Source organism: Leptodactylus fuscus, chromosome 4 (assembly GCF_031893055.1).
Source record: "Leptodactylus fuscus isolate aLepFus1 chromosome 4, aLepFus1.hap2, whole genome shotgun sequence".
Classification (NCBI taxonomy): domain Eukaryota; kingdom Metazoa; phylum Chordata; class Amphibia; order Anura; family Leptodactylidae; genus Leptodactylus; species Leptodactylus fuscus.
In genome coordinates this window covers 96,835,274-96,852,041 of record NC_134268.1, presented here as the reverse complement: position 1 = coordinate 96,852,041, position 16,768 = coordinate 96,835,274, and the positions used below count along the sequence as shown (strand labels likewise).

Here is a 16,768-nt window from a genome sequence, read left to right as displayed (position 1 = left end):
TGCTATCTACAGTACCTGATACATATATACCCCTGTACACAGGCTGTATCCTATTAATATTATAAATGTGAAATGTTTGTGGGTTTGTGACTTTGGATGTTCGGATGTTTGGCGGTCAATCACGCAAAAACCGCTCCACCGATTTGGCTGAAATTTTCCACAAACATAGTCACTACACTCGATCACCGCAGACGAAGTCGCGGGTAAAAGCTAGTATATATATATATATATATATATATATATATATATATATATATATATATATACTAGAGGGAAGATCCGGCTTCGCACGGGTATATTACACTTTATGTTTGTGTACTGACCCCATAAGAATTGTCCAATTTTGCACTGGTGTATTTTGTAATGTGGTTTGTGTGTATGTCCATAAGCGTAATGTGATTATGTGTATCTCATTTTGGATGTCAGTGAAAAACCTGTGATCAGTTGTTATGGATACCTGGAGTAAAGCTGTATCTAATCCTTCCCCGTGTAGTACTGTGTTTAGATGCACGTGTCTAATCCTTGTTGGTGTGGTACTTTGTGCAGATGCACATATCTAATCCTCCCCATGTGATATTGTGTGAAGAGGCGCGTATCTAATCCTCCAGTAAGTGAAACTATGTGCAGACGCACGTATCTAATGACTCTGGCGTGTGGTACTGTGTGCAGATGCGCATATCTAATCCTCCCCCATGTGGAACTGTGTGCTGAGACGCGTATCTAATTCTCTGGCATGTGGTACTGTATGCAGATTCCTGTATCTAATCCTCCCCTGTGTGGTACTGTGTTCAGATGCACGTATCTAATCCTCCCCTGTGTGGTATTGTGTGAAGAGGCGCGTATCTAATCCTACGGCGTGTGGAACTGTGTGTAGACGCGCGTGTCCAATCCCCCGGCATGTGGTACTGTGTGTAGACGCGCGTATCTAATCCTCCCCGTGTGGTACTGTGTGCAGACGCGCGTATCTAATCCTCCCCCGTGTGATACTGTGTGCTGAGACGCGTATCTAATTCTCTGGCTTGTGGTACTGTGTGCAGAGGCATGTATCTAATCCTCCAAAGTGTGATACTGTGTGCACACACGTATCTAATCCTCCCCCGTGTGGTACTGTGTGAAGAGGCGCGTATCTAATCCTACTGCATGTGGTACTGTGTGCAGACGCATGTATCTAATTCTATGGCGTGTACAACTGTGTGCAGATGCGCGTATCTAATCCTCTGGAGTGTGGAAATGTGTGTAGATGTGTGTATCTAATCCTACGGCATGTGGTACTCTGTGAAGACGTGTGTATCTAATCCTATGGCGTGTACAACTGTGTGCAGACGCGCGTATCTAATCCTCTGCAGTGTGGAACTGTGTGTAGACGCGCGTATCTAATCCTACGGCATGTGGTACTGTGTGCAGACTCGTGTATCTAATCCTATGGCGTGTACAACTGTGTGAAGACACGTGTATCTAATCCTCCCCTGTGTGGTATTGTGTGAAGAGGTGCGTATCTAATCCTACAGTGTGTGGAACTGTGTGTAGAAGCATGTATCCAATCCCCCGGCATGTGGTACTGTGTGCAGACGTGCGTATATAATCCTATGGCATGTGGTACTGTGTGTAGACACGCGTATCTAATCCTCCCCCATGTGGTACTGTGTGCTGAGACGCATATCTAATTCTCTGGCTTGTCGTACTGTGTGCAGAGGCATGTATCTAATCCTCCAAAGTGTGGTACTGTGTGCACACACACACATATCTAATCCTCCCCTGTGTGGTATTGTGTGAAGAGGCGCGTATCTAATCCTTCGGCGTGTGGAACTGTGTGTAGACGCGTGTATCTAATCCTACTGCATGTGGTACTGTGTGAAGACGCGTGTATCTAATCCTATGGCGTGTACAACTGTGTGAAGACACGTGTATCTAATCCTCCCCTGTGTGGTATTGTGTGAAGAGGTGCGTATCTAATCCTACAGTGTGTGGAACTGTGTGTAGACGCATGTATCCAATCCCCCAGCATGTGGTACTGTGTGCAGACGCGCATATATAATCCTATCGCATGTGGTACTGTGTGTAGACGCGCGTATCTAATCCTCCCCCATGTGGTACTGTGTGCTGAGACGCGTATCTAATTCTCTGGCTTGTGGTACTGTGTGCAGAGGCATGTATCTAATCCTCCAAAGTGTGGTACTGTGTGCACACACACGTATCTAATCTTCCCCTGTGTGGTATTGTGTGAAGAGGCGCGTATCTAATCCTTCGGCGTGTGGAACTGTGTGTAGACACACGTATCTAATCCTACTGCATGTGGTACTGTGTGAAGACGCGTGTATCTAATCCTATGGCGTGTACAAATGTGTGCAGACGCGCGTATCTAATCCTCTGGAGTGTGGAACTGTGTGTAGACGCCTGTATCTAATCCTTCGGTATGTGGAACCGTGTGCAGACGTACGTATCAAATCCTTCAGTGTGTGGAACTGTGTGCAGAAGCGCGTATTTAATTCTCTGGTTTGTGGGACTGTGTGCAGACCCGTGTATCTAATCCTCTGGTGTGTGATACTGTGTGCTGATCTGTGTATCTAATCCTCTGATGCGTGTATCTCAGTTTGGATATCAGTGTTGTATTGTGCATGTGGAGTGACCGTGTGTATTGCAGTTGGAATATGAGTGAAAGTCTTGCAGGTTTGTATTGGCTAAGGGGGGGGGGGGGGGCACTGTGTTTGAAATGCTGTATCTCAGCAACGGTACGTCCGAGCGAGTTGGAGTCTCGTCTTAAACCTTCCCGGGTATCTGAAGTATCTCTGTACCAAATTTGGTGAAGATCGGTCCAGTCGTTTGGTTCGCATTAGAGCACAGACAGACAGGCAGACAGACAGAAATTCATTTTTATAATATAGGGAGATATATATATATATATATATATATATATATATATATATATATACTAGAGGGAGGACCCGGCTTCGCACGGGTATATTACATTTTATGTTTTTGTAGTGGCCCCATAAGAATTGTCCAATTTTGTACTGGTGTATTTTGTATGCTGTTTGTGTGTATGTCCATAAGCGTCATGTGATTATGTGTATCTCATTTTGGATGTCAGTGAAAAACCTGTGATCAGTTGTTATGGATACCTGGAGTAAAGCTGTATCTAATCCTTCCCCGTGTAGTACTGTGTTTAGATGCAAGTATCCAATCCTTGTTGGTGTGGTACTGTGTGCAGATGCACATATCTAATTCTCCCCGTGTGGTATTGTGTGAAGAGGCGCGTATCTAATCCTCCAGTAAGTGAAACTGTGTGCAGACGCGCATATCTAATGACTCTGGCGTGCGGTACCGTGTGCAGATGCGCGTATCTAATACTCTGGCATGTGGTACTGTGTGCAGATGCACGTATCTAATCCTCCCCTGTGTGGTATTGTGTGAAAAGGCGCATATCTAATCCTACGGCATGTGGAACTGTGTGCAGACGTGCGTATCTAATCCTACGGAATTTGGTGCTGTGTGCAGACGCGCTTATCTTATCCTCTGGCGTGTGGTACTGTGTGCAGACGCACGTATTTAATCCTCCCCCGTGTGGTACTGTGTGAAGAGGCGCGTATCTAATCCTACGGCGTGTGGAACTGTGTGTAGACACGTGTATCTAATCCTACGGCATGTGGTACTGTGTGTAGACGCGTGTATCTAATCCTACGGCATGTGGTACTGTGTGTAGACGCGTGTATCTAATCCTAAGGCATGTGGTACTGTGTGTAGACGCACGTATCTAATCCTACGGCATGTGGTACTTTGTGCAGACGCGTGTATCTAATCCTATGGCGTGTACAACTGTGTGAAGACACGTGTATCTAATCCTCCCCTGTGTGGTATTGTGTGAAGAGGTGCGTATCTAATCCTACGGCGTGTGGAACTGTGTGTAGAGGCGTGTATCCAATCCCCCGGCATGTGGTACTGTGTGCAGATGCGCATATCTAATCCTATGGCATGTGAACTGTGTGTAGACGCGCGTATCTAATCCTCCCCCGTGTGGTACTGTGTGTAAACACGCGTATCTAATCCTCCCCTGTGTGATACTGTGTGCTGAGACGCGTATCTAATTCTCTGGCTTGTGGTACTGTGTGCAGAGACACGTATCTAATCCTCCAAAGTGTGGTATTGTGTGAAGAGGCGCGTATCTAATCCTTTGGCGTGTGGAACTATGTGTAGACGCGCGTATCTAATCCTAATGCATATGGTACTGTCTGCAGACGCGTGTATCTAATCCTATGGCGTGTACAACTGTGTGCAGATGCGCGTATCTAATCCTCTGGAATGTGGAACTGTGTATAGACGCGTGTATCTAATCCTACGGCATGTGGTACTCTGTGCAGACGCGTGTATCTAATCCTATGGCGTGTACAAATGTGTGCAGACGCACGTATCTATTGCTCTGGAGTGTGGAACTGTGTGTAGACGCCTGTATCTAATCCTTCGGCATGTGGAACCGTGTGCAGACGCGTGTATCAAATCCTTCAGTGTGTGGAACTGTGTGCAGAAATGCGTATTTAATCCTCTGGTGTGTGGGACTGTGTGGAGACCCGTGTATCTAATCCTCTGGCGTGTGATACTGTGTGCTGATCTGTGTATCTAATCCTCTGATGCGTGTATCTCAGTTTGGATATCAGTGTTGGGTTGTGTATGTGGAGTGACCGTGTGTATTGCAGTTGGAATATGAGTGAAAGTCTTGCAGGTTTGTATTGGCTAAGGGGGGAGGGGCACTGTATTTGGAATGCTGTATCTCAGCAACGGTACGTCCGAGCGAGTTGGAGTCTCGTCTTAAACCTTCCCGGATACCTGAAGTATCTCTTTACCAAATTTGGTGAAGATCGGTCCAGTCGTTTGGTTCACATTAGAGCACAGACAGACGGACAGACAGACAGACAGACAGACAAGAATTCATTTTTATAAGATAGGGAGATATATATATATATATATATATATATATATATATATATATATATATATATATATATATATATATATACATATTATTTATGTTGCCATTTGCCAAAATGGAAAAAACCCTTTTCAGGTTGAGGTCCCTCATTGAAACACTGCTTTTTTTGTTACAAATTTTGCTGTTCTAATTTTTTTTTTTGCCAAAGCCAAAAGTGGATTGAGCAGGAATGGGAAATTTATAGGAAGTTTTTATACTTCTAAAAAAAACAGCTTTTCTGCAACTTGAGGCTTCAGCCTTAAGCACATCTCTATCATTTATATCAATCTTAATGTTAAAGAGGACATTTTTAATGGACACATGGTCACGTTGCGCAGTTAATGACGCTGCAAACAACTCCTCATACTTACTGGAGTATGATATTGATAAAGTAGCACTATCCCTCTTTTTTTGTCCTCTGGCTTATTAGAAAGATACATATTATAAGTGGTAGGGAAAGTAATCTTCTCAAGGAATGATAAAGGTACTTTTGTATACAACCAGAGAATAAAAACATTGTGTGAATTCTACAAATTATTTCAAGGAAAGGTCTATTGTAAGTTTATAAAGGGGGCTGATATGCCCAGTTCTAACTTGTGCTGTCATCCAACCTAATGTTGAGTATTGTCATACAATTCCTGCATTATGATGTTACCTTTTACTATTTTCTTTTTTTCCTAGGACATGTGTAAATGGGGTTCAGGTCTGCGCTAAAACCCCCTTGTGGCATGGAGACAGAATCCTATGGGGAAACAACCACTTCTTCAGGTATTTCCTTACACCATTCACCCTCCACTAAGCAGTTTTTTGACTATTTTCTACTCCCACTAAATTTAATAACATTTGACTAGGCTCAACTTGCCAAAGAGAAAAAGGAAAGACTGGCTTAAAGACTTTGAGAAAGAGACTAGCTGCACTGAAATAGATGTTGATGCTGCAAGCGAGGCGTCCTCAGAACCTGACTATAATTATGAATTTGCACAGATGGAAGTTATAATGAAGGCTTTAAACAGCAATGGTAAGTAAATTAGAATGTGTAATGGAGAACAACACAGGGCTAGGTCAACACTGATTAAAAGTAATCGCTGTGAGAATGAAGACACACACTGGGGAGGATTTATAAAGACTGGCGTATTATATACTGGTTTCTATGTCTTCAGAGCCAGCGGTAGAAGTGCTTAAAGGGGTCAGCCACTTTCAGACCAATATTAAGAAACCAATGTTATGGTTTGTACAATAAAGAGATATACAATTTTCCAATATACTTTCTGTATCAATTCCTCACAGTTTTCTAGATCTCTGCTTGCTGTCATTAATTCTGTTACTTCTAGTGGATAAAAGTCTGACCATGGTCATGTGATGTACGGTCCATGGTCATGTGATGAGTACACAGGTGTACAGCTCGTTACCAGGCAGATGTCTGATTACAGTACTGTGACTATAACGAGCTGTACACCTGTGTACTCATCACATGACCATGGACCGTAAATCACATGACCATGGTCAGACTTTTATCCACTAGAAGTAACAGAATGAATGACAGCAAGCAGAGATCTAGAAAACCGTGAGGAATTGATACAGAAAGTATATTGGAAAATTGTACAACTTTTTATTATACAAACAATAACGTTTGTCTCTGAATATTTGTCTGCAAGTGGCCAACCCCTTATATAACCGGCATGAATGACATTCAATATGGTACAGATGATAGCCCCGCTAATACCCCGCCCGCTTTCTATTTTAATCACAAGTTGCATTAAGTAGTTGCAATTTGTAAGTATATTATAGGTCAAAAAATTAATGTAAATGAAATTAATAAAATAGGAAAATAGTGATTGATTCCTCCCATTGAGGTTTTGTTGCAAAGTTTTTTTTCTTTTGAGCCAAAGCCAGGAGTGGATTCAAACTTGTACATTCCTGCGGAATCCACTCTTGAATTTGGCTGTAAAATCCACACCAAAATCTGCACCTAAAAGCAACAAAAAGTCAGTGTGTGTCTCCAGCTGAAGGATATATTCACACAAAGTGGATATGATGCAGATTGGATAGGTTTTTACATTCATGTACTGTGTTAAACCTCTTGAATAAATTTTTAATCTGCAGGATGTGAATTTATGTTGTTTTATTTCCATGGATTTCATCCTAAGGGTGCATTCACACTACGTAACGCCGGGCGTGTATGAGAGCCGTACACGCCGGCGTTACAGCAGACTGCCGAACACTTCCCATTCACTTCAATGGGAGCGCTCGTAACAGCGGCGTTTACGAGCGCTCCCATTGAAGTGAATGGGAAGTGCTCGGCAGCCCTGCTGTAACGCCGGCGTGTACGGCTCTCATACACGCCCGGCGTTACGTAGTGTGAACTTACCCTTACATTACATAGGGGAAAACTGTGTCAAACCCACATTTTGCATCAAATCTGCACCATTTGGTGCATTTTTATTGCTTTTGTAGATTTATTTGCATATTTTCTTTCATAGAGAGCCTGCATTGTATCAGTTTCTTGTGGACATGTCCTTAAGGCCAGGGTTCCAAGTGGTGTAAATGCCACAGCAAAAAACGTGGTGTTTTACAGTCCCTTCAAAGTCAATGGGATTCTAGCCAATCCCATCCACACATTGCAGAAAAATACGCGCAGCAGAAACTCTACAATATCCAACACAGTCGTGATTTTGGAAATTGCAGCATATACCTGCGTAAACGCTGGTGGTTTCCCTACAGGTATAATTAAAGCAGAATGTCCGCAGAGGAAACCTTTGCGGACTTTCTGTGAAAAGAGGTGAGGGAAAAAACTGTGATGCGTTTCCACCATGTTTTTTCCTGCAGTACTTTGTCGCTGTGACTCACTACATAGAGGCTAAGGCACTGCGTTGCGGAAAAGCTGTTTTCTTTGTCTCCAAAAAACACAACAAAATCTGCAACAGAGTCAGGAGTGGATTGATCAAATGGTAGAAGTGTAAGAACTTCCTGTATATTTACCATTTCTTTTGTAACCACTTCTGGGTTTGGCTCAAAAATAGGCAGCAAAATCTGCAACAAAAAAAAGCTTCTTTTCTGCAACGTTGGGCCTAAGAATAAGCCCCACATTGCGGATTGCTGCAGAAAAATGCTTTTTTTTCTGCAATGTGTAGATGGGATTAGCCAGAATCCCATCCACTTTACAGGTAATGTAAAATGCAGCTTAAGGCCCAGTTCACATCTGCATTTGGTTTTCTGCTGGGGGAGTCCACTTGGGGACCCCCCGAACGGAAAACTATATGCTTTAAAAAGCGGTTACTTGGGAAACCCGCAAACCCCATAGACTATTTTCATTTCTCTTATACACCACAACTTTGTGCCAGTATATGTGTCCAAACCAAAAAAAAATAATTAAAAAAATGCGACTGCTTCAGCACCATAAATTTTTACATTCATGTCAATGGTGTAATCTTATACTGAGGAAGAAGTGAAGGAAGAACATTATACATGGGTTTATTGCTGGACATCTTCCATGTGGGTATCATTCTTCAAGATCTTTCCTCCTGTTCGATGGAGTGAAGTTATCCGGTATTTGCACTATGGTTGGAATACAGGTCCAGTACTGAATTGTTCTTGCATGGGCTGCTTGTTTTGTGAGTCTTTCACATACTAATGCATTGTACTAACAGGATGGTGATCTGCCCCATCTCTACAGCCCATGCCTGTATACCCTTTTAGCTCATATGAACCTCTTATTTTGTAGACCATCCTGTATAAGCCAGAGGAGGGAGATTATGCATGGAATGGCTCCTGCTCTGTAGACAGCAAAACCACATATCACATGGTTGTACGACTACAAATGTGCAACTGCAGTTTCCTTCGAGCGAGGGTTTTAGTAGCCGAAGTACCTTGCCTTAGAAAAAGGGGTCTTAGAAGTTTTTAGCTGCGGAATGTGCATGATTTATCAACTTTTGGTTTTCTAATATTGTACCAAGAGGGACAATTTGTAAATTTGGTATTCACTTTGCAGATCAGGTGTTTATTGGAATTGCATTTTGACCACAATTTTACCTTGATTTTAATTTATAGACCATTAAATGAACCATTCCTGGGTTAGGTTTATATTATACTTTTTTATTTAAATGAGTAGTATGTGATATATAGTAGTGACAGTCTTTTGTCTTGATAGGTTACCAGTGGATTCAACCATTAAAGGGGTATTCCCACGTCACATACTCACCAGTCTTCGTTGCTGTAAAATCTTCTGTCTTCCTGCTTTGTTGCGTCATTGGTGGGCGGGGTTACATATGCAAAGCCAGCGGCGAGATGCCGCTGGCCCTGCGTGCATGCTCATAGATAGTGAGACCAGTCTAGCCTTCACAATGTGAATACAGACCCGGCATCCGCTGTAATAGAGAGGCGGATGCCGGGGAGGGATAAACGACGGCACAGGTGCCTGCAACATCACTATGCTCCTGCCCTGTATGAAGCCAGCAGCGGCAGAAGCGATGCTGTTATTCCGCTCCCCCCCCCCCCCCTCCCTGGAATAGCAGCATCGCTCCTGCCGCTTCTGGCTTCATGCAGGGCAGGAGCATAGCGATGTTGCAGGCATCTGTGCCGGCGTCTAACCCTCCCCGGCATCCGCCTCTCTATTACAGCGAATGCCGGGTCTGTATTGGCGGCCCCTTCCCCCCCAAAGGGTAAACTACCCCCCCCCCCCCCACAGGCTCGCTCCCGTGCACTTAGCCCCTCCTCCCTCCCCCTCAGAGCAGCAGATACATCACTTGACTTATGACCAGATAAGTCAAGAGATGTGTAAAAAAAAAATGAATAAAGTGATATAGTGGACAAACAAAGCAGTTTTGCTGAAGCAATGTATTTAGGAAAAGTCTTACATTCACATTAACAAGCAGTATAGATAGGATCCTTGTGATGGGACAACCCCTTTAATTCAAGATATTTCCATAGTCTGACACTTATTTTCTTACTGTACTGTCCTTGCCTGTATTTCTGCAGCATACAATAACTTGTTTCTGAGAAGTAGTAGGCCATAGAAAGTTCCTGTGTTCAGGGTTCTGTCCTTTGGCAACCTATCAAGATAAAAGACTGCGACCACTAAGATGATTAGTCTTTAAAACTCTGAAAATCTTTAAAAGTGCAAACAGATTTCACTTTTACGCAAATTCTAATATGCCTTTGTGTGTTGTTTTAAGCTCTAAGCTGTCTGACCTTTACAATCTTTGGTGATAGGATAAAGGTCACATATAAGCTAGAAGTTGCCAAATAACCATTTTTCCATCAAGCGTTACATTGAGTACCATGTAAAAATGTCAGATGGAAAAAACATCCATTTGTGTGACAGATGTTAATAGCTGCATTTGAAGATAACTTTGGTCCCAAAGGGAGCTACTGTATGTCTTGATGTGGAAGTAGAGGACATTGTGCATTTTATTGCTCTTAACAGCTTTTGCCATTTGCCTTGTTACTGTTACATGAGTTGATATTTTCGCTGATGCACTTGCAAGTGTGTTTGCAACATCTGTTGGTTGCCTGTATACTCAGAGCCTTGAAGATTTACTCTGTGAGACTTTACCTTCAGATCCTGTCCACAATGTTGTACAAGTCCTTGAGAAGCAGTATTTAGAAGAAAAGAGGAATGCCCTTGAAGAACAACGGCTCATGTATGAACGAGAGCTCGAACAGCTTCGACAGCAGCTTTCTCCCGAAAGACAACACCAGCACAGCAATGAGCGGTTCTCCTACACGTCTCAGACAGCGCAGCAGAAAATGAGCATATGGGCGGAAGAGAGGTTAGAACCTACACTTTAAAATGCGTATTGAACCATTGTCCTTGAAAGAGTATATCTCTTTACTTCTTTCCTCTTTAAAGGAGAAAGAGGATTGATGATCTTCTGAACATCGCCATAGCAAGAAAAGTAACTATAATAGAGCACAAGCAACAATTTAAGGAGATTTTAATTTTGTTTTCTATAATCTTATTCATGGCAGCTTTTTACATTCTGCTGGTTGCCCTTGGAAAATGACATCAGTTTATCTCAGCTGTCAGAAATGTGAACATAATATTAGCTATATAACTGTACAATGCATGGCTTTCTGGAAACAGGAAACCATTAAAATCCCAGCAGAATTCTAAAATGATCTAAAGGAGAAGAAAATGGCATAATTCAGAATCATAGCCAGGGTAAAGATGTTGTGCAGCCCCCTTAAACATTTTGACTAAAAGCTTAGAAAGGTCGAAAATAAAAACCTGAGTAATCCCTTAGTGCTCCCACCCGACTGCTTTCTAGGTCCTCTACTTGCCTCTGTACCCAAGGTGTTAGTGGTGACATGGGTGACTGCTGTCTCTATTCACTAGCTGCTATGGTGACATCAGTGGTGTCATTGGATGCTCTCAGTAATTGGCTACAGTGATCCATTGGCCATGCCTGAATGTCATTGCTGGAGGCCAAGATACAGGATACCATCAAGGAACACTCTAAGTGTCAGCATAGGAGTGGCAGCTAGTTTACTTTACATCATCCTCAGCTTTGCTGGACAATAATGCAAAGTATTTAATGATTTTACATGTCCATGCTTTTAATGCCTTATGGATAATACCGGTCTTTGAAAGTCAAATCCACAGTGTCATTGTACAGTGATGTGATGTCTAGATATGGTATGCCACATGTGGATACTTAAAGGGGCTCTATCAGCAAAATCATGCTGATAGAGCCCCACATATGCGTGCATAGCCTTTAAAAAGGCTATTCAGGCAGAGGTAAAGTTATATTAAACTACATCCCCCCCCCCCCCCGTTTTAAAATAATAACCTAAAAAAGAATGTGCTCTACTTACGGATCGTGCACCCTGGGCGGGCATTCAGGGTGTGTCTTCATCTTCTTCCCCGCCTCTTCTTCCTCCGATGTCTTCGGGTCCCATCCTCCTCCAGCACTTGCTCGCGGGCACTGATAAAAAAAATATCCTGGGCGCATGCGCAGTAGCCGTAATAGAAGCCGCGTGCTACTGCGCATGTGCCCAAGCTATTTTTTTTTTTATCAGTGTCTGCGAGTGAGCGCCGGAGGAGGACGGGACCCGAAGACATCAGAGGAAGAAGAGGCGGGGAAGAAGATGAAGACACACGCTGAATGCCCGCCCAGCGTGCACGATCCGTAAGTAGAGCACGTTCTTTTTTAGGTTATGATTTTAAAACGGGGGGGGGGGGGGGGGTAGTTTAATATAACTTTACCGCTGCCTGAATAGCCTTTTTAAAGGCTATGCACGCATATGTGGGGCTCTATCAGCATGATTTTGCTGATAGAGCCCCTTTAAGGCAAACAGCACTAAATGTGATATATATCATTGACCTAAATATACAGTTCTAGGCATCTAAACAATATGCTATTTTTATAGACAATAGAATGCACAAAGCAATGCTTATTAACACTTTATGGACTGGGTCTATTTTTTTCCATAAGGGGGTTATCCAGGGAGTAATAAAGCTTAGCAGTCAGTATCCTACACTGGTTAAGCTTTATTATTATATATACACTGGTTCCCCAAAGTTACCTGTGCGACTTGCACCTAGGGAGGCTGGAACCATCATGACTCTTCGTCCACTGTAGCCGCTCCAAATCTCAGTGACATCACTGACACCCCTCTTCTTGGTTCTCAGGTACTTTGAGTAGAGTGAAGTTGAATTGGAACGTCAACATGGGACAAGTGCCTCCCCATTAATGTTGTGGCAATGACGGATGCCAGTTCTTTGTGGGGGTGGTAAGGCTGCTGGTTACAATTTGTGGGGGCCACTGTCTGGGGAATTCTACTGTGTAGGGGAGAATAAGGAGCATTATATTGTGTGAGGGCACCACTAGTTTGTTATAACATGTGGGGCTTCTAATGTGGCTCCATTAGTACCCCCTACACACTATATGCTTCTTAGTGACCCCCACAACGTATAATGCCACATTGGTGCCTCACACAGTATAATGCTCCTTAATGCCCCCAAACAGTACAATGCCCCAATATGACATGATAAAATGTGGAGGCCATTAATGGGGATTTTTGTATATGCATATGCAGAGTAATTAATAATTCTTTAAAAAAAATCCATTGTTTGTGCCACCATTTAAAAAATCTCAATGTTGTGTTCATTGCAGGGATGAGCTGTTCAGACAAAGTCTTTCAAAGCTCAGGGGGCAGATAGTCAAGGCTAATACCCTGGTAAGGGAAGCCAACTTTCTGGCAGAGGAGATGAATAAATGCACAGACTATCAAGTCACTCTTCAGATCCCAGCAGTTAACCTCAGTGCCAACCGTAAGGTTAGTAATTCCATATTATGACAATTGTATTTTTATCTTGTTTGCTACATGCAACTTGCTGCTTCTTTCATAACTAGTGGATGTGCATTAATATCTGAAATAATTGGTTTTCATTAATAAATCGTAGACTTTTTCAGGCGTACATACAGTGCATATGGTTTGTAGGAGTGTTTTCAGGAAGAGTTAGAAGCATCCTCTATCATATAGGTAGGAAGCTTACCTCATTAGGACCATTTTTGTTTTACTTCTTGATAGAAAATATAAGAATGATGTTCATGTCAGGCAAATGGCTTTAAAAAAAAAAAAAAAAATCATTTTGAGTGAAATTTTTAGATATTTGATATAACTTACCTCTTTCCCACACCTCCTATATTAGGTTATCTAGTGTGAGTGAAAAAAAGACTTTCTCCTGGTAATCCTTCCAAACAAGTTATTCTTGTTCTCAATCTTTTTCTACTGTACATCTGGTTTTAGATGTAGTGTTTGAGTTTTTTTGCAATTTCTTTGAGCATTGCGCAATCTGTCCTTTTGGTAAATTTGCTGGAAAGATTGTCCACTGAATGTTTTCCACTTGTGAATTATGTTTCTCACCGTAAAATGATGCACTTTACATTGTTTTGAAATGGTGACGCTTCCCATATTGATGGACAACAACAGTTTCTTCTGTAAGGCTATGGTTGATGTCTTTCCTTCTTGAAATTCTAGCATGACTTGCTGTTGATCAATTAAAGAGAATCTCTTACCACCTCCTCCAATTCATCTGTTAATAGGCTTTACTCAATTGATTCCAGTGTAGTTTGAATTTTCTCTAGCCCGCACTGTTCCTGAGCAACAAACACAGGTAGTTTTGGTGCCTGACGTGCTATTTGAGCTCTGTGAGGTCAGAAGGGCGGTGTCAGGAAGGGGTGTGTGATTCAGAGTTCCAATTATTGGCAGATCGTGTCAGAGCTCAGAATCACAACCCTTCTCTGCTCCTGTCTGACATCACCCACCTGACAGTACAGAGCCTCTATAGCATATCAAACACCAAAACTAACAGTATTTATTTCTCTGGAACGGTGGGGTTTAGAGAAAAAAATCCAACTGTGCTAGAATTAGTGCAGCAGTAGCTAAGAAATGAAAAAAGGACTAGACCTGTTGGAGGTGGGGAAACTTTTGGACAACTTTTAGTTTTCTGGCAGTATTTGTATCATTAATAAATTCTGTAATATATATTCTAATTTATAATATAAATTCTGTATACTTTATTAACAGATTTTGTCTCCTTTCTATGAAATCCTGTATTTCTTTATTCTTTTCCTGGCTTCGGTATTGAGATGTTTCTAACCTTCTCTGAGTAACTGTGTACGGACCATGGGCAAGGAATACGGGTCTGTGTAAAATATAAAGAAAGTGAGGGTGGGATAGGGTCACCAAACGGTAATATTTCAGGCACTATAAAACATACAACTTACTTTCATATCATACTTACTTTCATTTCATATCAAAAAAGAGATAATAAGATTAAAGTACTATGTCTTCTTTCCAGAGATATAAATGGTTGAAAACACAGTTGTGGTTAGGATATTTATATGCAGCTGCATAATATATGTGATATAAATATCCAAATCTCATCTGTTTTTTTAACCAGTGATATCTCAGCCCTGCGACCTTACACTCCTTCATATGACACTGAAAGAAAGTTTGTACGTTTTATAACACCGGAGACAGAACTGTATGAAGTGATCCTCCCCTACCCTCATGTTCTTTACATTTTATACAGCTCCATATTCCAAGCCCGTACACCATACACAGTAACATTCAGTGAAAGGCAGGAACAACTCTCAATACAGAAGCAATGGAAAGAGTGAAAAAATCTAGGATTTCACAGAAAGGATCCAAAATTTGTTAATAAAGTACATTACAACATTTATTAATAACACAAATTGTGCAAGAAAATCAAAAATTGTCTGATAATTTAGTTATGCTTTAAAGCCTATGGAAGCAGTAAGGGTGTACTTAATTTTTTAAACACTTCTTTATTTTGGCATAGTTTTTGTTAAATAATGACACGGTGTAATTTGTAATGTGTTGTTCTTCACCTGGGGTGGAATTTATTTAATTTTGAAACCTTCTAAAGACCAAATTTTTTTAAATCTATCTTCATATGTAAAAACATTGGGCTCATAGAGGAAATCTATATATTATATGCATATAACTAACAAAATTAAATCCAACGTATCGTTTATTGGCATTTTACTACTCATGTTCTCATTTTCCCAGAGAGGGGCAATAGTGAGTGAACCGGCCATCCAGGTAAGACGAAAATGTAAAGGCACCCAAGTCTGGTCTATTGAAAAATTAGAGAATAAGCTCATCGACATGAGGGATGCTTACCAAGAATGGAAAGAGAAGCCAGATGAGGTAATTACTTCACCTTGGAGACATTACACAGTTCTGGCCACCGATGGTTGAAAGACTCTTTTTGTACAATAAAAATGTTGATCTGTTATTAATGTTATCTTCTACAGAATAAAAGGATTATTTATAAGAAAGGAGACCCATTTTATGAAGCACAAGAAAATCACAACCTTATTGGCGTGGCGAATGTTTTCTTAGAATGTCTCTTTTATGATGTTAGACTTCAGTATGCAGTGCCTATCATTAGCCAACAGGGGGAGGTAAGAGTTTCCAATGTTATTATTTTTATATATACATTTTTGTACACTTTGTTGCAGGAAACCTTTCTTGTTCTCAGCCTTACTTATATCCTTACATCAGTCATAAAATGTTATATAGTATTTTATTTATAACACTTCAGTTCATCGAGCCTTGGGTTTAAAGGGATGTCATTAAAAAAAAAAGGTTAATGCTGTATTTACAGTAATAATCACAAACTGCCTTTTATCTATTCTGTCTGTATAGGTCGCTGGTCGACTTCACATTGAGGTGTCGCGGGTTACTGGCGTCGTTCCTGAGTGTTTAGTTGGTGACGACTCATCTGAGAATTCGAGTGAAAGTGGTAGCTTTGAAATCATGGATAATAGTGGAGAAATAATCTACCGACCAAAACGGCTGACGTGTCGAGTGAGTATTTTCTTTCATTGTTATGTCATGTGAGCTGAATGGATTGGTGTATTTGTTTTTTTTGTTTGTTTGTTGTTTTTTTTAAAAAGTCCATAGAAGAGTGTAAAGTTGTCATCTTTTTGTGTAGCTGATATTAAGTACCGCAAGCAGAATCTCAGTTTTGCTGCTCTAGGTATCATAGCTTTTTTAAGTATAAGTTGTTGTGAATTTATGTCATTTAATAAGCCATAACACTTCTTACATTGTTTTTCTCCTTGATTCTAGGTTAAAATAAAAGAAGCCACAGGCCTCCCATTAAACCTATCAAACTTTGTGTTCTGTCAATACACCTTCTGGGACCAGCCTGAGCCCACAGTAGCACCCCCTATGGTCAATCCTGATATGCCTTCACCCAGAAGTAAAGAAGCTCAGTTTACAGTTAAATTTGCACATTCAAAGGTCATTATTCTTCTCTGTATTTTTGCT

The 16,768-nt window shown here is 41.4% G+C and overlaps 1 protein-coding gene across 7 annotated transcripts in view; it reads left to right on the top strand.

Annotated features, from left to right (window-relative positions):
• Positions 1 to 16,768, top strand: part of KIF13A (kinesin family member 13A) — a 167,369-nt gene that overhangs the window by 111,780 nt on the left and 38,821 nt on the right. For 4 of the 7 annotated variants that reach the window (XM_075270888.1, XM_075270890.1, XM_075270886.1 and 1 more), the window contains exons 15-22: positions 5,642 to 5,728; positions 5,812 to 5,978; positions 10,518 to 10,728; positions 13,075 to 13,237; positions 15,500 to 15,640; positions 15,748 to 15,897; positions 16,142 to 16,303; positions 16,568 to 16,741. In XM_075270888.1, the coding sequence (XP_075126989.1) occupies positions 5,642 to 5,728; positions 5,812 to 5,978; positions 10,518 to 10,728; positions 13,075 to 13,237; positions 15,500 to 15,640; positions 15,748 to 15,897; positions 16,142 to 16,303; positions 16,568 to 16,741 (1,255 nt within the window). Of the gene's footprint in view, positions 1 to 5,641; positions 5,729 to 5,811; positions 5,979 to 8,403; positions 8,533 to 10,517; positions 10,729 to 13,074; positions 13,238 to 15,499; positions 15,641 to 15,747; positions 15,898 to 16,141; positions 16,304 to 16,567; positions 16,742 to 16,768 lie in introns of all 7 variants that reach the window. The other 3 variants (XM_075270884.1, XM_075270885.1, XM_075270889.1) reach the window with 1 other exon arrangement.